This window comes from Giraffa tippelskirchi, chromosome 1, assembly GCF_054371585.1.
Source record: "Giraffa tippelskirchi isolate mGirTip1 chromosome 1, T2T-mGirTip1v1.2.pri, whole genome shotgun sequence".
NCBI lineage: Eukaryota > Metazoa > Chordata > Mammalia > Artiodactyla > Giraffidae > Giraffa > Giraffa tippelskirchi.
Window position 1 is genome coordinate 110,022,442 of NC_137275.1, and position 20,262 is coordinate 110,042,703.

The following is a 20,262-nucleotide window of genomic DNA, read 5'->3' on the forward strand; positions in this document are numbered from 1 at the left end:
TGTAATCTCAGAGAGTTATTAACATAATGTTGTAGCAAGATAATTAATGATACAAAGCATAATCAAAATACGGCAGGAGGAATACATGAGATGATGAAAATATTTTGTGGTTTTGAGAAGTCTAAAATTTTGGGATCCTTCTCTCTTCAAATGGTTCCAGCTGAGCATAAGCTAAAATTGTAACTTGCCTATCATGAATAGGATACAACAGAAGTGGCAGTATATGACTGCAAGGACTAAGTCATAAAAGGCATTGTGGCTTCCTCCTTCCTCTCTCTCTTGGATCACTCTCTCCAGGGAGGCCAGCTGCCCTGACATGAAGATATTCAAGCAAGCCTTTGGACAAGCGCCTGCAGGAAATGACTGTGTCCTCCTGCCAAGAGCCAACAAGCAATGGAGGTTTCTTCAGTAGCCCTGTGATGAGCCATCTGGGCATAGACCCTCCAGCCCCAGTCAGTCTTTCAGCTGACTACAGTCCAATGACTACTTGACCACAACCCACGAGACACTGAGCCAGAACCACCCAGTTAAGTCATTCCCAATCCACAAAAGCAATTAGATTATGAATGCTTGTATTTTTGAGCTTCAACATTTTCAGGAGATGTCTAGGCAGCAATAGCTAACTATTACAGTGACCATGATGCAACAAGGACCCAGATACCATCAAGTCACCCAATCTCACTCTTTCCCTCTCACCTCTGTCCCTCCCTCCTATCCATTCATCTGTGTCTAAAAAAATCCATAGGGACTTCCCTAATGGTGCAGTGGGTAAGAATTCTCCTGCCACTGCAGGCGACACAGGTTTGATCTATGGTCTGTGAAGATTTCACATACCTCAGGGTAGCTAAGCCTACATTCACAGTTACTGAGCCTGTGCTCTAGAGCCCACAAACAACAACTACCAAGCCGATGTGCTGCACCTACTGAAGCCTTTGTACCTAGAGCCTGTGCTCTGCAACAAGAGAAACCATCACTCATGCATCACAATGAAGAGTAGCCCCTGCTCATCACAACTAGAGAAAGCCCATGCAAAGCAACCAAGACCCAGTGCAGCCAAAAATAAAGAAAGAAAAAAATTTTTAAATGCACTAATACGCTGAGAGTGCTATATCTAGATGATGGAAAAACAGTGAGGTTTTTATATATATGTATCATTTTAATCTTCTGCAGCAAATATATCTAACAAAACATGATAAATACTATTTTAAAATATACAATGTTTGACCCTGTTTATAAGAGAGGCCTTTTTAATATGATATAATTTAATGTAATTATTTCTCCCAACAAACCAAATGTTTGTAAGCAAGCATTACCTTGAACAATGCTAATTTTTTTTAGACATGAACCAATCTTTTTTTTTAAAAAAAAAAATTTCACTTATTTATTTTTGGCTGCACTGGATCTTATTGCTATGCTCAGGCTTTCTCTAATTGCAATGCATGGGCTTCTCATTGATGTGGACTCTCTTGTTTTGGAGCATGGGCTGCAGGGCATGTGGGCTTCAGTAGTTGTGGCACACAGGCTTAGTTGCCCCATGGCATATGGGATATCCCTGAATCAAGGATGGAACCTGTGTCCCCTGCATTGGCAGGTGGATGCTTAACCACAGGCCCAACATCGAAGTCCTAAAAACAAATTTTTTTTTTTGAAAGGGGAATTCCAGCCAGTTTCTACATTTACAGTAATCACAGTGATTCAACAGTAACCGAGTGAATTTATTCAATGGTCCCATACACTGAGCATTCAATATACATGACTTTAATCCTCATTTGTTGTTGTTCAGTCACTCAGTTGTGTCTGACTCTGTGACCCCATGCACCACAGCATGCCAGGCTTCCCTATCCTTCACTATCTCCCAGAGTCTGCTCAAACTCATGTCCACTGAGTCGGTGATGCCATCCAACCATCTCCTTCTCTGTCACTCCCTTCTCCTCTTGCCCTCAATCTTTCCCAGCATCAGGGTCTTTTCCAGTGAGTCAGCTCGTCCCATCAGTTGGCCAAAATCCTTGTCATCCAAAGGACTCTCATGAGTCTTCTCCAGCACCTCAAATGATCTAGAAAAATAATTAGTATGAAATTATTGCCATTTTAACCACCTCCTGAACGTGCCTTGCTTTATTTTAAAGAAAACTAATTTCTAGATTTCCTGCTTTTGCTTAGAAGAAGGTAAGAGTTACATAAGCATCCATCTTGAGCAGGCTGACCAAGAAATGCATCCTGGCCTAGGTCTCTAGCTAGGAACTGGGGTTTGTGCAGTGGGGTGAGAAGGTAGAGCTCTTCAGAGCCTTTGTGTGATTGTGGCTTTAAAGGGTAGTCACAGGTCTAGAGCAAGCTTGACTTTCGGCCAAAGCACCTCATGTTATTTTCAACTATTATAAAAGGAAATGAAAGGGAATAAGATTTTTTAAAAGCAGGATGGTTGTGTAGAGTCTTTGAGCAAAGCAAAAAGGTTTTTTGACTTATTTATTTTTTTCCTCCTCCTATTTATAGCCAGATCAAATTCTTGAGAAATCTAGGTAAGGGGCCGAAGTTGAGGTTAATTTGTGTTAAATCCAGGAGAATTGGAGGAAGCCAGGAAGATGGAAGAAGAAGTGGATGGGGCTGCAATCAATAAAATTGGCACCCTTCTGCATCACACCCCTTTGAAGTTTGTCTTCAGTCAGTCCCTCCCGCTAGCCCCATGAGGACAGGAGAGTGACTCAGCTCTGCCCACTGAGTACAGGGGTGGTTGGCCCAGGTGATCTGCCCTGTGTTAAGAAATTGGGTCTGCAGCCTAGCACACAGGGCATCAGACCCATCCATTCTGCGTGTTTTGGCAAAAATGGCTGAGGATCACAGTCCAACAAATACCAAAGCTGCTTCTGATTCCAGACTCACTCCCGAGTGCATTTTCTTCTAGAGTGTGATCAGGCTCCCTCCTGAGTGCACTTTGTCTCAGATTGCATAATAAGCATTGTTTTGTTTAAAGCATTGTTTTGCATTGTCGCTTCTGAACTATGTTGATGATATCTTATCTGACATAGCAATGGGGTTTGGTTTTTTGTTTTTATTTTCACTCAAGCAGAGTTCTGTCTTCAAAGAAGACAGAAGAATGACCTGAGAAGTGTCACTCTTTTGGAGGCCAAAGCTAAGGTGAAGGATATTGCAATATCCAGGGAGAGGAGAACTCTAAAAGATGAACTTCAGTAAGGTAATTTTGAGCATATTTTCCATGGGATTTTAGTAGATGAAAAAGATCCAAATATGGAGAAGGAGATGGCAACCCACTCCAGTATTCTTGCCTGGGAAATCTCATGGACAGAGGAGCCTGGTGGCCTACAGTCGATGGCATCACAAGGAGTCAGACACAGCTTAGCAACTGAACAACAACACACAATCAGGCAGATTGTGATTTGGGGAAACACTGCTTGATGGAAATGTAGAATAAAATGGAGAGTGAAGTGACCTAGCAATATGGAGCATAGAGTTTTGGAAAAAATTAAAAGTGTATAAAATAATAGTTGCAAACATTCAAACAATAAAGTCTGTGGCTAAAGGAAAAAAAGAAAAAGATCCAAATAAAGAAAACCAAGTATTTGTAAAAACAGTTAAAGATCAAGCTCCTGAAATTCAGGTGACAATGATGCTCACTGAGAGTTGTAAGCTACGAGGTCTTCATCATGGAAATCTTCTTCCTATCACCAGGGTGTGTATAGAAGGAGAAAATCCCACGGGGCTATTGCCTTACATGAATTGGGGGAATCTTAGATTGTTTTTACGGCAGCGCCAATTAGTAGAGGCCCGTAATCCACAGGCAGTTTCTCAACAAGACTTGGTTCACATGACTGTTCAGATTGCCTGGGGAATGAGCTATCTGGCCAGAAGGGAAGTCATCCACCAAGATGGGGCTGCTAGGAACTGTATCACTGAGGAAACACTTCAAGTTAAGATCACAGACTGCCGTCTCCAGAGACTTGTTCCCCATGAACTATCATTGCCTAGGGGACAATGGAAATAGGCGGGTTCGGTGGACAGCCCTTGGAAGTCTGGTTAATAATGAGTTCTCCAGTGCCAGTGACCTGTGGGCCTTCAGAGTGATGCTGTGGGAGCTAGCTCTTGACTCGGCCAAACGCCCTACACGGACATGGACCCCTTTGACATGGCTGCGGGCCCTAAAAGGTGGTTCCCGCATTGTCCTGAGGAAATGTTTGCTGTGATGGCTTGTTGCTGGCCCTTCGATCCGGAGGAGAGATCCCAGTTCTAGCACCTAGTCACGTATAGCCGCCTCTGCCACGTCCTAATGATTACAGATGAGTTGCTAATTGCACTCCATGTTCAGCTATATATCTTGAAAGAAAAAGATCAAAGAATTTATGCACCTGCCTTAAAACCACCACAGGTAAATATTATTAATGATCTTGTTTATTCCTCTTAACATTTTTAAACACTTTTTTAAAAACATTTTTTCATTTCATTAATTATTTTGCTACAATGTTACTTTTGATAACTCCCTAACATATTGTATGGGTCTAACACCAGTAACTTAACCAGAATCCCATTGGGAACATTTTAATTATTTTGAAGTTTTTGACATTTGAATAATACTACAAAAACATTTTGGCACATAAATGTCTATATGTGTGTTAGTCACTCAGTCGTGTCCGACTCTTTGCAACCCATGAACTGTAGCTTGCCAGGCTCCTCTGTCCATGGGATTCTCCAGACAAGAATATTGGAATGGGTTGCCATTCCCTTTTCCAGGGGATCTTCTCAACCCAGGGATTGAACCCAGGTCTCCTGCATTGCAGGCAGATTCCTCACCATCTGAGCCACCGGGGAAGCCCAAATGTCTCTATAATCCATGATTATTTAACAAGGCTAATAGGTAGACTAAAATGGTCATTAGTGTAGAAATGATTTCAGCAACTCAGAGAATGGAGCGAAAGCTAAGCACTTAATAAGACGTTGTCTGGACACTCTCCAGGGAGGGAGGGGTGGAAATCCTGGGAAGTGGTTTGAATCAAGAAGATTCCAGACTCCTATGGGATTGTAGTATAAATGGAAGACAGAGACGGCTGTCAAAGCAAGAGACCTTTTGCTGTGATTCAGCAGGGAGAGCATGAGGTGTGCCCAAGGAGACAGAAAAGACAAACCAAAGGAAGAGTTGAGAAGTCAAGTGCTGAGACATGGTAAAACCTGAGTCTGAGGAGTCAAGAAAAACAGGCAAAGATGACTCAGGACCCAGGAAAGGGATGGGTGAAAAGTCACTTCATGTTTTTTGTGGAAATCTATTTCAAAGACTGAGTTTTGTATTTTCTATTTGTCCAGCTCAAAATATTTAGGGATGTCAAAAAATCTTTAAAAGTTTATATGTATTTAATGAAATTCCATAGAGTAAATGTTTAACATCCAGGCAGAGAGACTGTGTGCACCCTGCTTATCTTTACTACTGGGGACAAATTTCTGGCCTTTCATCCTATTTTTTCAGTTTATAAAATGGACATGACATTTTCCAGATTTGCTTAAAGTTTAAGTTTTTGGAGTAAAGATTGTGGGCAACTTTGCTTAAAGGCTGTTTGAATGGTTAATAGGACTTCCCAGGTGGTGCTAGTGGTAAAGAACCCTGCCTGTCAATGCAGGAGACCTAAGAGATGCTGGTTTGATCTCTGGGTCAAGAAGATCTCTGGAAGAGAGCATGGCAGCCCACTCCAGTATTCTTGCCTGGCAAATCCCATGAACAGAGAAGCCTGGTGGGCTAAGGTCCATAAGGTTGCAAAGAGTTAGACATGACTGAAGCGACTTAGCATGCAGCAAGCGCAAATGGTTGACACGCCTTAGAAGGGAGAGGTTGGCTACTGCCCTGTAGGAACTAGAGGTTGTCCCCTGCCCATCAGGGCCATGTGCTCACATTCTAGGCTTCTTTCCTTCAAAAGAGACTTTGTTTCTATTCCAGAAGAAAATACAGGATCTTTCTTACTGAGGAGAGCAGGAGTAGATGTGTCAGCCATCTGTTTAAGCTCTGAGTTTCATAACCTGGAATTTATGCATAAACCCCCCTGCACACACAGGTACATGTGCCTCTACTCTCTCCCCCCATGGGGAACCAGGGATAAGTTTACTCGGCAACGAGACAGTCTGATCCTTGATCCAGAGATCTCGCAGTGGGATGGTGTGTGTACTGTTGGCTAGCATGTATGTTTGTATACATACATATACACTTGTATACTGATATATACATGCTACCCAGGTATACGTGCACACTCATGAAGACTCACATAAATAACTGTGGCAAGGTAACTCATTAACTCGCAAGTAGGATCTCAGACCTGTCAGAGTTTCAGACAAAAGACTGAGATATGGATCAACAGAAGCAGTGGGATGTCTCAAGATCAGGGTAAAAGGATGGTGACTTCCCCCCTCAGGTCGCTCACTTGCTCTGATGAAACAAGCTGCCATGTTTTGTGCAGCCCTGTGGAGAGGCCCGGGCTTCCCTGGTGGCATTGGGCTAAAGAACCCGCTTGCCATTGCTGGAGACCTAAGAGATGCCAGTTCAATGCCTGAGTCGGAAAGATCCCCTGGAGGAAGGCATGGCAACCCACTCCAGTATTCTTGCCTGGAGAATTCCACAGACATAGGAGCCTGGTAGGCTACAGTCCATGGGGTTACAAAGAGTCTGACATGACTGGGTGACTAAACAATAACGAGAAGCCCACATCACAAGGACAAAGGATAGCCTCCTGCCAACTGCCCCCAAGAACTGAATCCAGCCCCCACCTCATGTGTAAGCTTGGAAACAAGTCCTTTGAAGGGACCACAGCCCCAATCTGGTGAGACTCTATCAGAGAACCAAACTACACTGAACCATTAGAAATGGTGATGTAATAAAGGATGTGACAAACCTAGACACTGTATTAGAAAACAGAGACATCACTTTGCTGACAAAGATCCGTCTGGTCAACGCTATAGTATTTCCAGTAGTCATGTACGGATGTGAAGTTCAGTTCAGTTCAGTTCAGTCACTCAGTCGTGTCCGACTCTTTGCAACCCCATGAATCTCAGCACGCCAGGCCTCCCTGTCCATCACCAACTCCAGGAGTTTACCCAAACCCACGTCCATCGAGTCAGTGATGCCATCCAACCTCTCATCCTCTGTCGTCCCCTTTTTCTCCTGCCCCCAATCCTTCCCAGCATTAGGGTCTTTTCCAATGAGCCAACTCTTCGCATGAGGTGGCCAAAGTATTGGAGTTTCAGCTTCAACATCAGTCCTTCCAATGAACAACCAGGACTGATCTCCTTCAGGATGGACTGGTTGTATCTTCTTGCAGTCCAAGGGACTCTCAAGAGTCTTCTCCAACACCACAGTTCAAAAGCATCAATTCTTCAGCACTCAGCTTTCTTTACCGTCCAACTCTCACATCCATACATGACCACTGGAAAAACCATAGCCTTGATTAGACGGACCTTTGTTGGCAGAGTAATGTCTCTGCTTTTAAATATGCTATCTAGGTTGGTCATAACCTTCCTTCCAAGGAGTAAGCGTCTTTTAATTTCATGGCTGCAGTCACCATCAGCGGTGATTTTGGAGCCCAAAAAAATAAAGTCTGACACTGTTTCCACTGTTTCCTCATCTATTTCCCATGAAGTGATGGGACGAAATCTTAGACGGGACCATGATCTTAGTTTTCTGAATGTTGAGTTTTAAGCCAACTTTTTTACTCTCCTCTTTCACTTTCATCAAGAGGCTCTTTGAGAATAGGACCATAAAGAAGGCTGAGCACCGAAGAACTGATGCTTTTTAACCGTGGTGTTGGAGAAGTCTCATGAGAGTCCCTTGGACAGCAAGGAGATCAAACCAGTCAATCTTGAAGGAAATCAACCCTGAATATTCATTGGAAGGACTGATACTGAAGCTGAAGCTCCAATACTTTGGCCACCTGATGGGAAGAGCCGACTGACTTGAAAAGACTCTGATGCTGGGAAAGATTGAAGGCATGGAAAGAAGTGGTCGACAGAGGATGAGATGGTTGGATGGCATCACCGACTCAGTGGACATGAGTTAGAGCAAACTCTGCGAGATGATGAAGGACAGGGAAGTCTGGCATGCTTCAGTCCATGGGGTCACAAAGAGTCGGACATGACTGAGTGACTGAACAACAAGAATAAGGCTGTAGTTTTAAAACACTAAGTTTTAGGGGAGTTTCCACTAATACATGCTCTTACCTATCCTGCAAAACTGCTCAGATGCATCCCATATGTGTCTTTATCCTGTAAGCCACCAGGGAAGCTCAAGCCTATTGATTATGTAATATTGCCCCTAACATCCTCAGCTTCTCATAAAGCGTTAACAGACACGAAAACAAATGGAGGCCCAGTCAGTCTTATCCATTCAAGGACAACTTAGATGATTTGATATAGGGGTCTCACACAGGCAACACTGCTTTTCAAGAATTTATTTTAAAGTAATTATAAATTCACCTCTTTCTCCTGATTTGTGATCTAAAATACTTTTCTTCCCAATCTTGATGTAATATGTAATCGTTCACAGGCAGGAGTGGGGGCAGTCAAGGGGGTGTACAGCTCTGCACTAGCACCTTTGCTCTGGGGAAGGGGACAGGGGTGGGACCACGGGGCTCCCCCAGGAAACCTAGGTGGGTGGGGGATCTACCCTAAGGCCCCAAGGTCCAGGGGAAGGCAATTGGGTCTCCATGAGGTTGCAGGGCTGAGCCACCAGACCCACTGTGATGAGAATGCAGAAAGGACAGCAGGGACAGAAGAGGAATGTGGCCCCGGAGTGGCAGGAGGCTCACAAGTGAGGGGCCACAGAAGAACCCCAGCAAGCAGGGCCCCACCAACCCTTCCCAACAGCTCTTGTCAGAGCCAGTCTGCACCTCCAGGGAGCCCAGCAGGCCCAGATAGGACTCAGAGACACCACAGAGGGGAGGCTGTGCAGGAGCCCAGCCAGGCTGGAGCCTCTCTCCCAGGGGAAGAGCAGGGAGGAGGGGCTGAATTCCAGTCCCCCAGGAATCTGGAACCCGGAAATCTTGAGTCAGAGCAGGAGGCACACCCATGCAGGATGAGCCTGAGGCATAAAGGGGAGAAGGAAGGAGTGGGTCACACAGCAAGAACACACACCCTTGTACCCTTCACTCAGAACTGCTCTAGAGAACCAGAGGATAGGGAAAAAACACACACACACACCTCTTTTTATATAAAATTACATATTTAATTTGGTCACAAAGTTATAAAATTGCATATTTACATTAAATTGCAAAATTTTTATGTAACTGCCATTTAATTTGGTCACAAATTCATCAAATTGCTTATTTATATAAAATTATAAAATGTTTATATAACATTGCATATTTAATTTGGCCACAAATTCTTTAAAGTGCATATTTATAGAAAATTGCAAATATTGTATATAACATTGAATATTCAATTTGGTTCAAAATCATAAAATTTCACATTTACATAAAATTATAAAATTTGTATATGACATTGCATATTTAATTTGGTCACAAATTCATTACTGAGGAGAAACCTGAACAGGCATCCAGTCTCAAGTAAAACTTTAAATTGTCACATTTGCATTGGCCTAAAGCAATAATGCTTCCCGGATGGCTCAGCAGGCAAAGAACTCGCCTGCAATGCAGGAGACACAGGGCACATGGGTTGGATCCCTGGATCGGGAAGATCCCCTGGAGTAGCAAATCGCAACTCACTCCAGTATTCTTGCCTGAAGAATCCCATGGACAGAGGAGTCTGGTGGGCTCTAGTCCACGGGGTCGCAGAGTCGGACACGACTGAGCAACTAAGCACCCACAGGAAAGCAACAAAGGATTCAAGTTTCACGTTTCTTGAAGGTTCTCATTAGTAAAACACACAATAAACACATATACAAATGAATATACATGACAAATACTGACAAGGCTGATACTTTAGATGGGCACTCAAGGAAGTCTTCTGAGAAAGGGACAAGTGACCTGACACTTGACTGACCATTTATTTTTTTAAACTGTTTTACAAATGCATATGCTTTTTGTAATATATAGGTGTCAGTTTCAAGTGAATAAGTTTATCTTATTTATTTTAGCCATGCAGACTCTTCATTGCAGCACACAGGCTTCTCTAGTTGTGATGTGCAGGCTCTACAGCACATGGGCTCAGTAGTTGCAGAGCACATGCTTAGTTGTGGTATGTGGGATCTCAGTTCCCCAACCAGAGATTGAACCCAGGCTCCTTGCATTGCGAGTGCAGAGTCTTAACCACTGGACAACCAGGGAAGTCCCAAGAATTCATTTCTATCTCCTTCTGGAGATGAAGGCAGAGTGTCCTGCACAGAAGGAACAGCAAAGACAGGAAACACCTGACTTCCAGGAAAGGGAGGGACATCAGGGCCAGAGGGATGTAGCACCAAGACCACAGGGGTCGGCCCTTCTAAAAACACAAGTGAACTCCACATACTGTATCCATTTGTACCTAAATTTTAGGCAATTCCAGTTTTGACCACACCAGCCACATCAACCTTAGGAAAGACAACGTACAAGCCTTGAGATGGACTAGACCAACACCCCCCACCCCGAGAATTGCTTCTGCCATTAAATTATCCTGCGGTGATTGGAATACTATGGAGAAAGGTTTAGCAGGAATAAAAAAAAAAAAGACAAAACCCTAATATAGCAGGCATTTTATGTGAGTTCTCACAGTATTTAAGAATCAGCATTTCTGTGTCTTTTCTGCAGAAGATCAAAACTTATAGAGGGGCTGAGATCCTTAATTAGCCAATTCAAACACAAAAAGGCAATTCTGAGCTCAGAGCACCAGTATCAAGGGGGGCCCATCTAGTGCTGAGCAAGCCAACACTGAACATAACCCAGGAGCCCGTCCATTCTTCCTCCCAGAAACCATGGCAGATCCCTGTCCTTTCTTCCTTGAGCCCAGATGGAATGAAGGTCACTGATAAGACCAGACGTGACACAGAAACTATGACACTCATATCTAACCCACATCCCACCCTAACCTCCCAGATGAGCAGGAGGAAGCCTGGGGAATAACAGCCCAGTTCATGGACACCAGACACAGTGCTGCATGGGTGTGCCACTCCTCCTCCCTCTGCTCACTTGTTAACATCTCCCTATAAAAAATACAAATATTCACACAACTATAAAGTTGATATGTTGAAAGCCTGGACCCTATAGAAGCCGCCAGGCAATCCCAACGGGGTCAAATTCCCCCAGCAGGGGGCTTGCTCTCCTTTATTGTTGTTGTTGTTGTTGTTTTGTAGGTTTTTGTTTCTTGGTTTGCTTTTGCCTCATGGCTTGTGGGATCTTACTTCCTGACCAGGGATTGAACTCAGGGCTCTCAGCGCAGACTCCTAACCACTGAACAGCCAGGGAATGCCCTCCGTTTGTATTTCTAATTGCTTTGGATTGCCAGCACACAACCAGGTAGCCCACATAAACAACCTAGAAATTATGTTTCCAAAACATTTTTCTACACATAGAAATATATGCACAAACATAAAAGTACAAAGACATACAAGATGTTTGCACTTTAATGATGTATATTACAAGCACTGCCTACAGTGCAGGAGACCCAGGTTCCATCCCTGGGTAGGGAAGATCCCCTGGAGAAGGAAACGGCAACCCACTCCAGCATTCTTGCCTGGAGAAACCCCAAGGACAGAGGAGCCTGGTGGGCTACAGTCCATGGGGTCGCAAAGAGCTGGACATGACTCAGTGACGAACACTTTCATTATAAGTTACATCATTGAATGCATACATACTAACATGAATGACAAATTTCAAACAAATACAAATAAAAAGTAGAAGTCTATTAGGATAAAGAAGTGTCCTGAACTGAAAGATTGAGGTACTCAAACACTCAGGGCACAACAGAGCCTGCCTCACTTTCTTCATAAACATGTTAATACTTTCCTAAGTTCAGCAGGCGCTCTTGAATTGTCTCTTTTGTCAATCTTTGCCCCAGCATTTCCAAGGCATCCAGCAGGGTGTTGACTGAGATCCCCTGTCCCTTCTTGGTTACTGGCAGCATTTCATACAAGGCATCTGGAGAGACCCAGGCCTATTCTCTGGCCACAAGGATCTCATTTCATGTGAGGCCCAACTGCCTCAGGAGCGAATCACAGAAGTCACAAGGAAAAGATAGCTGCAAAGTCACTGAAGAACAGCTTCAGGCCTAGGTTGGGGGAAAGTTACAGAGACAGAGTTGGAACGGGCTTTCACAAAGGCAGAGAACCCTCAAGTCAGGCCTAGACTTCAGGGTGGGAACCTGAGGAGCTCCCCCTGCTGCTAAACCTGCTGCTCTGCACCCCTGACCTGCTTCCCAGCAGCAGAGAAACAAGCCACACCAGCATGGAGCATTGGGCTTCGCTGGCACCCAGGGCAGTGGGGGGCAGTCCAGGTCAGCAGAGAGTCCTGCCCTAAGCAGGGGATGAGGGCCCATCTGGAAGGGGAGACTGCCGTCACAGAGGGAGAAGGCATCTATGATAGGAGACAGACGGTGGGACACTGTGGTGGAACAGAGCTCAGCGTAGGGCAGCTGCCTTTCTCAGGAGGGTGAGGTCCCCTGGCTGCCACGTCTGCACTGGGGACAAAGCAAAGGCCTGGAGGCAGGAAGGTCTCCGGCCTCACACCCCGCTCGGCCTCACTGCCGGACACTGGTAGAGCTGGATGGGGACAGACTCTGAGCAAGAATTTAACCATAAAATGGAGCAAACACCACCTGCCTCATGGACTGTGCTGCGGATTCAATGCTGTGTGTGTGAAATGCTGTGCACACCACCATCCACAGTACATAAGGAGGGCACCCAACACAAGTTTATATTCTCTAACAGCCACACCGAAAACATGAAAAATAACAAGTAATACTAGTTTTCATAAAATACGGTACTAAAAGCATTCTAAAAATTTTCATTTCAATATGTAATATAGATAGCTAATGGGAAGTTGCTTTATAACACAGAGAGCTCAATTCGGTGCTCTGTGGGAGGTGGGATGGGGGCGTTGGAAGGAGGCTCAAGAGGGAGGGGATATATGTATACCTATGGCTGATTCATGTTGCTGTACAGCAGAAACCAGCACAACACTGTGGAACACTTATCCTCCAATTAAAAGTAAGTTAAAAATTTTTTTCACTGCAACATGTAGTGTTAGTCACTCAGTTGTGTGTCTGACTCTTTGAGACTTCATGGACTGTAGCCCGCCAGGCTCCTCTGTCCATGAGATTCTCCAGGCAAGAGTAATGGTTGCCATTCCCTTCTCCAGGGGATCTTCCCAACCCAGGGACTGAACTCTGTTCTCTTGCATTACAGGCAAATTCTTTACCATCTGAGCCACCAGGGAAGCCCCTCAACATGTAATCAATATAAAAAAAAAACAACAAACCTGTTAACAAGACATATTACAGTCCTTTTTTCTACCAACACCTTGAGCTACAATATCGAGTTATATATTACAGCTCATCAGATTTAGCCACAATTCAGGTGCTCCACGGGGCTTCCCAAGAGGCGCCAGTGGTAAAGAACCTGCTTGCTAATGCAGGAGATGTAAGAGATGTGGGTTCGATCCCTGGGTTGGAATGATACCTAGAGGAGGGCATGGTAACCCACTCCAGTATTCTTGCCTGGAGAATCCCATGGACTGAGCAGCCTGGCAGGCTACAGTCCATGGGGTTGCAAAGAGTTGGACATGATTCAAGCCACTGAGCACGCATGGACAGGTGCTCCACAGCCTCCCTGGGCCAGTGGGTGCCCTGCTGGACAGCACAACCTCTCAGAGGTCTCAGGTTGGGTCAACCTGGCTCTGAGCAACCAGGGAGGGGAGAGGATGGTGGAGGAGGGAAGGACAGGGAGGTGTCAGGGGCCACTGGTAGAGGACAGAGGGGTGCAGGGTGGGAAAAAGAGGAGGGGGCAGGGAGGGAATTCGAGGCCTGATGGTCCAGGGACAAGCCGTCCCCTCTCTGAGTTGCCTTAACAGCTACGGGGACAGAAATTAGGACACTAATTCTGTCGCTCCTCCCTCCACTCCTGATCCACTGCCCAGGAAAAAAACACTCACTTTCAGTGGTGTCTGTTGGAACCAGCAGCCATCTTCTCCTCCGAGATCCTTCAGGGGCTGCTGGTTTCTGTAAAACACAATGGAGAGCAGCCTTGGTCTTCATCGAGGATCCTAGATTACAGAACTGAGCCTAGTAAACATTGTTCTGAAATTCTGGCAGATGCAGCCATAAGCAAAACAAAACCAATGCAGGATCTTTGAAGGGAGTGGACAAAAGAGTCGTTATTGGATATATGGTTGTATTCTTATCAAACTCGAATGGTTCAACACTAATACCTAAATGTGAATGTATGGATGGATGAATGTTAAAAATTATAACAGGCAATAAATTCTATAATGAATTATGAGTTGGATAAACTCATAAGGTTACAGAACACTGTAATACAAAGATACAGCCTCAACAAGAAATGAGAAATTGACCAAAGAAAAACACACATGGAGTTGAGGGATTATAAAACTCTTAACTTAAAATGCTAACTCTTTTCATAAGAAAAATATAGAACGTCTGAAAGATCTCAATTCCTCCTAGATTCATTTATAAATTAAGGCAATACTCAAAACCCTCAAAACTATTGAAATGATAGGACCCAAAACTGTAGATGTCTCTATGTGTGTGTGTGTGTATATATATATGTATACATATATTATATATATATATATATATCTTTAGTCACTCAGTCATATCTGATTCTTTGCGACCCCGTGGACTGTAGCCTGCTGGCTCCTCTGTCCATGGGGATTCTCCAGGCAAGAATACTGGAGTGGGTTGCCATGCCCTACACACACACATATACATAATGAAAATACTTGTATATGTTGACAAAGAAATTTTACTTCAAGTAGATTCAGCTTAATAATACTTTTGAAATAAATGTGAAATTCCTACTATGATGAGGAATGGCTTAAAACGGTGTAACAATCACACAGACAAATATTATGTAGCTCTGACTCCATCACTGGGTCAGCCATGGGAGGAGTGATCACCCTTCGGCTGCCCTGTTCTAGACCAGGGATGTGGTGAGAACAAGACAGAGGATCAACAGCATCAGAGCTGCCAGTGGACCAGAACAGGGCTTGGGCTCCCTTCCCCTCCATGCCCTGGTCTCTCTCCAGAGCAGGGAGTGGGGCTCCCTTCCCTCCATGCCCTGGTCTCCCTCCATCACCACCTCCCCAGAGGAGAGGAGACCTGACCAGCATTGCCTTTCCCTGTCTCTACCACAGTCCGAGCAAGCAGAAGGGCCAGAGCCCCACACTCACCAACAGACAGACTGCTTGCTTCATCTTGGGACTGGGCGTTGTCTTCTGTCAGCTTTTCCTGCCAAGGGACCAGAAGGGAAAGTGAATCTCCATTGGTCAGCGTATTGTTGTGGGCATGGTCCAGAGTCCCAGACCCTCTTGGGGGACACATAAGCACCAGAAAAGGGCCTTGAGAAAGCAAGGCGCTGACCCAGGAGTCACAAACCCACAAACCCCTACAGTATCTGGGGGGACACAGTGGGTTCTGCCTTCCCACCTACTCCTGTGCTGTGCCCCCCAAGGGGGCATAGACTCAGCACATCTGGGCTCTGCTGACGGCACCCAGGCTCTGGTGTGATGCTAAGGGGATCTGAGCACCCCTGCCTGACACCCCCCATGCCTCCGGGTCCAGGGTTACAGAGTGAGGGTGTCTCAAACAGTAAGGACAGGGCCAGCGCTGCCAACCGGCCTTAGGACAGCTCTCAACAGGCCCGTCTCCCTCCTACATTCAGCCTAGAGCCCCCAGGCCAGTTGAGAGAGTCAGGGACAACAGTAGAGGACAAACCGGGAACCATGTCCACCCTGGGCTTTGTTGTGGGGGGAAAGCAGTGACTGAGGGCCTGATGCCGCCAGATGCTGGAGAAACAGACTCACCTTGTGGCAACACTCACTCAAGCGACCTAGAAGAGAAGAGACATCCGCTGAGTGGTGGGGACAGCCCTCTTGCCACACCTCCTTCCCTAGGGACAGGGTGCAGGCTGGGGGCTCAGACACTGAACAGAGCCCCGGGCCTGTGACGGCAAGCGGGACATTCCGAGTCTGGAGAACCCTCAGGGAGGAGAAGAGAAGGGAGAAAAGGAAGTAAAATGAAACTCGTGGAAAATCTCTGTGTAGCGCTCCTGAACCACCTTCTTCTCCTGCCTCCTCCCACCAGACTCGGCCAGGGGGAAGAGGGGACCGTCAGCTGAGTTGGGGGGACCGATGTGATCACGGTTTGGTAGGACCTGGTGAGGTGGGAGAAGGAGGGGTTTCCTGGGGAACAAGATCAGAGACAAGCCAGGAGGAACAGGAGGATTGGGGAGATGGAGGAGGGAGCCAGCAGCTCCTCCTTCCCTTCTAGAACCTCACCTTTAAAGTACCAGCATACAGCACATCCGATTAGGATTAGGACAGTGATGACTCCAAGTCCAGTTACCATTTTCATCACCAGTGAAGTGCATGAGGAGGGAGAGGGAGTGATGGGTAGTCTCTGGCTCACGGCTGCTCGCTCTCCAGGAACCAGGACCTCCCCATGGGCCAGGGTACTTGATTCTTGGTCCACACACTTGATGTTGCTCCAGGGCGTTCAGTCCATGACCATGACCTTCCCATCCGGGCACCTGGGTACAGACACAGGGGGACTCATCAGGGACAGCTAGCTGGATGAGGAGAAAGAGGGGGCAGCCTCCTGTCCTGGGTCCCCTGACAAGACTGGAGGCGGGACAGGCTCCTGCTGTCTGCAGGGCAGGGTCCCCTCACTCCCCCTCACTGGGCAGGAGAAGGATCCAGGATTGTGTATTGTGGCCCCCGGGCTCCTGCTGAGCGTTCAGAGCTGTCCTTCAAAAGCTGGGCTTCCTCTGCAAGGCCCGCCCTGGCCTCCCTGGGCTGCTCAGGAAGCTCTGTGAGGGGGGCCTCATCCAGGTCAAGGGTCAGAAGGGTATGGGCACAAGTTTGACTCATCTTCCAGTCAAACTTAAAATACGAGGCCCTCTCATCCACCTGTTGACTCTTCCTACCAATCTCAGCCAACACTGGAGCATCAGAGGACAGTGAATTACTATTGGCCCCCGAGCACCCCAGTAGGAAAGATTCAGGTGCTACTGGCGAGCAAGGGCTGGGTGTGAGGCCTGGCGAGTTGGCTCCGGTTTTATAGGAACCTTGAAGGAGCACACACGTGGCCTCATGATGACTTCTGTCTGCTGTCAGCACTTCGGTCTTTCTAGGCCCCTCCTGAGGAGACGTGGGAAGGGGCCACTGGGAAAGCCGTGCAGGACAAACGGGGGTGGTGGGGAGCGCTGCTGCAGGTTCAGGAGACCCCACAGGCACAGGGGAGCTCTGAGAGGTGGGAGGGGCTTCACAGAAGCAGGAGAGAGACAGGGGTACAAGGAAACTGGGGTCTCCTGTGGGTTGAAAGCCCCCTAGGCTCCTGTGTCTCACCCGGTGCTGCATTTGTGACAGAATTCAGGTGCATCTTCTCCACAGAAAGTGCCAGGTTTGCATTGACACTCACTGTCCTTGGTGGAGGTGCAGCGGTTTTTTTCTTCTTCTCCTAGAGACCAAAGATAAGGTTTTGCTGTTTGTTGCTGTTTCAGTGAAAGAATTAGTGTTTTTCATGGGTGTTTGGAACTTCCCTGGTGGCTCAGGCGGTAAAGCATCTGCCTAGAAGGCGGGAGACCCGGGTTCGATCCCTGGGTCGGGAAGATCCCCTGGAGAAGGAAATGGCAACCCACTCCAGTACTCTTGCCTAAAAAATCCCATGGACAGAGGATCCTGGTAGGCTACAGTTCATGGGGTCGCAAAGAGTCGGACACGACTGAGCTCACCCATGTGAACCCCAGGACAGAGCACAGGTTCTCTGGCCACAGAGGACGACCTCAAAAACAGTCCTTTCCGTCCCTCCCTCTTCTGTAATGATGCGAGGTGTGTTTTCTCCAAGGAAAGCATTTCCTGAAGTTTTCTTTCAAATAGGAAATCACTGAGGCTGCTTATACACTGGGAAGCAAGAAATAGGACTGTACTAGCCTTTCAGGTCATTCTGGCTTTCTTCTCTTTTCCTTTCCAGTCCTTTTCGGTCATAGTTCAACCTTCGCAGGCACACAATTCCACACTGGAAACTGTTTCTGTTTCCAAGAGAAAAAGAAAAAATTTAGACCTTGCCGCAGGCAAACATCTCTCAGCAGGCTAGTGAGAACTTCTTGCACTGACTGACCTGTGAAAACTATCAACCATTTTCAGTTGCCCACGAAGGACTTTCTTGGTCAAGTGGTCCAGCATCCATGCGTGCACAAGGCACTCCGTGAAATAGCTACGGTTCTGCGGGAGGCCCAGACTGGGCAGCCACTTGTTGCCGATCCACTCATGTTTCACGTTCCTGTACGCGAGGATCTGCATTCAATAGTAGAGGATGGTTAACTGAGGAAAAAATGGAGGAGACAATGGCAACCCACTCCAGTACTCTTGCCTGGAAAATCTCATGGACGGAGGAGCCTGGTAGGCTACAGTCCATGGGGTCGTGAAGAGTCGGACATGACTGAGCGACTTCACTTTCACTTTTCACTTGCATGCATTGGAGAAGGAAATGGCAACCCACTCCAGTGTTCTTGCCTGGAGAATCCCAGGGACGGGGGGGGCCTGGTGGGCTGCCGTATATGGGGTCGCACAGAGTCGGACACGACTGAAGCGACTTAGCAGCAGCAGCAGCAATTGAGGAAAAAAACCCATGGAAGCAGTCACAAGGGCCATTTACATTATCTTGAAAATGGATTTTTAAACAATTACATAATCTCAAAGGCTAAGCCAAAGACAACAGTATTGATCATAACTTCAAAATTACTTGATCTTTTCTTTGCTACCTTTTAAATTTGCTGGCAAAATTTTATACAAAGAAATTATACCATTAAAAGTCTATGACTCATCTGTGGCAATAAATTTAACCTATCTACCAAACCATAATAAAACTGTAACTGACTACACATTACTTCTCTGAAATAGCTTTTGTACATAATAATATGTCAACAAAGAATGGCACGACTCATCAACAAGTTTGAAGGATCAACCTAACTCTACTCACTAAAAATATCTCTGGCTAGCTTTGATTTTAGTTTCAACGCTTTGTTTTCTAAATTTCTTTAGCAAAACATCTGCTAATTTCAAAGTCACTTAAGTGTATTAAAAAATAGGTTTAAAAAGAAGAGATAAGGAAAACAACAACGAAATAGACTGAAAGAAGAAATAGACACACCCACAGTTACAGTCAGGGACCTCAGTCTTCCTCTCCGTGACTCAATAACTGATTGAACAAGGAAGCCAAAACAGACAACCAACCAAGGTCAGTAAGGATGTTGAAGCCTTTAAACAATTCTCCAGGCAAGAGCACTGGAGTGGGTTGCCAAGCCCTCCTCCCAGGGATCTTCGCAACCCAAGGATCAAACCCAGGTCTCCGGCATTCCAGGCAGATTCTTTACCATCTGAGCTACCAGAGAACCCCCTTAAACAGCACTATCAACCAACTTGATCTAACTGACATTTTATAGAAAACTCTATCCAACAAGCAGTACGATAAAACTCTTCTCAAGGGGATATGGGACATTCTTCAAAAGACAGACAAATCTCAGCATACTTAAAGTGACTCAAATCATACAAAGCATGTTTTCTGATCTCAACAGAATTAAATTAGAAATTAAAAAACCCCTGATATCCAGGAATCTCCCAAACATCAGGAAATTAGCAAATTTCTAAAGAATTCATGTGTCAAAGAAGAAATCACAAATGAAACAGGAAATATTTTGAAGTGAATAAAAGTGAATATACAATATACTAAAAAGCTACGGGACATAGCTAAATCAGTACCTGGAGGGAAACTGACAGTATTAAATACTTACACAAATGAAGAAAGATTTTGAATCGATCCTCTAAGACTCTATCTTAAAAAACTTATAAAAGAACAAATGAAATCCACAGCAAGCAGAAAGAAGAAAATGAAAGAGCAAAAATCAATGAAACAGAGACCAGAAAAACAAAATGAAATGAAAAAAATAAAATTAGGTTCTTCAAAATATCAGTCAAATTGACTAAGCAGAGTGACGAAGAAAAAAGAGAAGACATAAACTACCAATATCAAGAATCAAAGAGGGAACATCAGTACAGATCCTATAGACACTGAAAGGAAAGGGTAAACTGTGAACAACTTTAGGCAACTTAGATAAAACAC

At 45.6% G+C, this 20,262-nt stretch overlaps 2 protein-coding genes, 1 long non-coding RNA gene and 1 pseudogene across 16 annotated transcripts in view; 2 read left to right on the forward strand and 2 right to left on the reverse strand.

The window, feature by feature from the left end:
* Positions 1-20,262, forward strand: part of LOC145506524 (N(6)-adenosine-methyltransferase non-catalytic subunit METTL14-like) — an 87,795-nt gene that overhangs the window by 18,759 nt on the left and 48,774 nt on the right. For 2 of the 9 annotated variants that reach the window (XR_014054007.1, XM_081491444.1), the window contains one exon: positions 298-3,550. The exons of 2 other annotated variants lie outside the window; for them this stretch is intronic. Coding sequence is in view for 1 of the 7 variants with exons in the window: in XM_081491444.1 (XP_081347570.1) it covers positions 298-320 (23 nt within the window). In the remaining 6 variants the exon portion in view is untranslated. Of the gene's footprint in view, positions 1-297; positions 3,551-3,684; positions 4,609-5,088; positions 5,396-10,469; positions 10,649-20,262 lie in introns of those variants that run through there. 5 more of the 9 variants (XR_014054017.1, XR_014054008.1, XR_014054018.1 and 2 more) reach the window with 5 other exon arrangements.
* Positions 1,743-6,620, reverse strand: LOC145507017 (uncharacterized). The gene is made up of 2 exons (XR_014054506.1): positions 6,411-6,620; positions 1,743-2,054 (listed from the first exon to the last, which is right to left on the reverse strand). It is a non-coding gene; the product is annotated as an uncharacterized LOC145507017 (long non-coding RNA).
* LOC145538946 (tyrosine-protein kinase RYK pseudogene) lies at positions 2,580-4,440 on the forward strand (annotated as a pseudogene). Its single transcript, XR_014077351.1, has 3 exons — positions 2,580-2,647; positions 3,024-3,271; positions 3,564-4,440. The product of XR_014077351.1 is annotated as a tyrosine-protein kinase RYK pseudogene (transcript).
* LOC145506598 (liprin-alpha-1-like) overlaps positions 9,181-20,262 on the reverse strand; it is a 38,795-nt gene continuing 27,713 nt past the window's right edge. For 2 of the 5 annotated variants that reach the window (XM_081491628.1, XM_081491619.1), the window contains exons 3-10: positions 18,262-18,437; positions 18,075-18,172; positions 17,490-17,601; positions 16,422-16,672; positions 15,948-15,973; positions 15,315-15,372; positions 14,058-14,124; positions 9,181-12,177 (exon numbers count right to left, since the gene is read on the reverse strand). In XM_081491628.1, coding sequence (XP_081347754.1) covers positions 16,639-16,672; positions 17,490-17,601; positions 18,075-18,172; positions 18,262-18,437 — 420 coding nt within the window. In that variant the 3' untranslated portion in view covers positions 9,181-12,177; positions 14,058-14,124; positions 15,315-15,372; positions 15,948-15,973; positions 16,422-16,638. Of the gene's footprint in view, positions 12,178-14,057; positions 14,169-15,314; positions 15,373-15,947; positions 16,123-16,421; positions 16,673-17,489; positions 17,602-18,074; positions 18,173-18,261; positions 18,465-20,262 lie in introns of all 5 variants that reach the window. The other 3 variants (XM_081491643.1, XM_081491633.1, XM_081491652.1) reach the window with 3 other exon arrangements.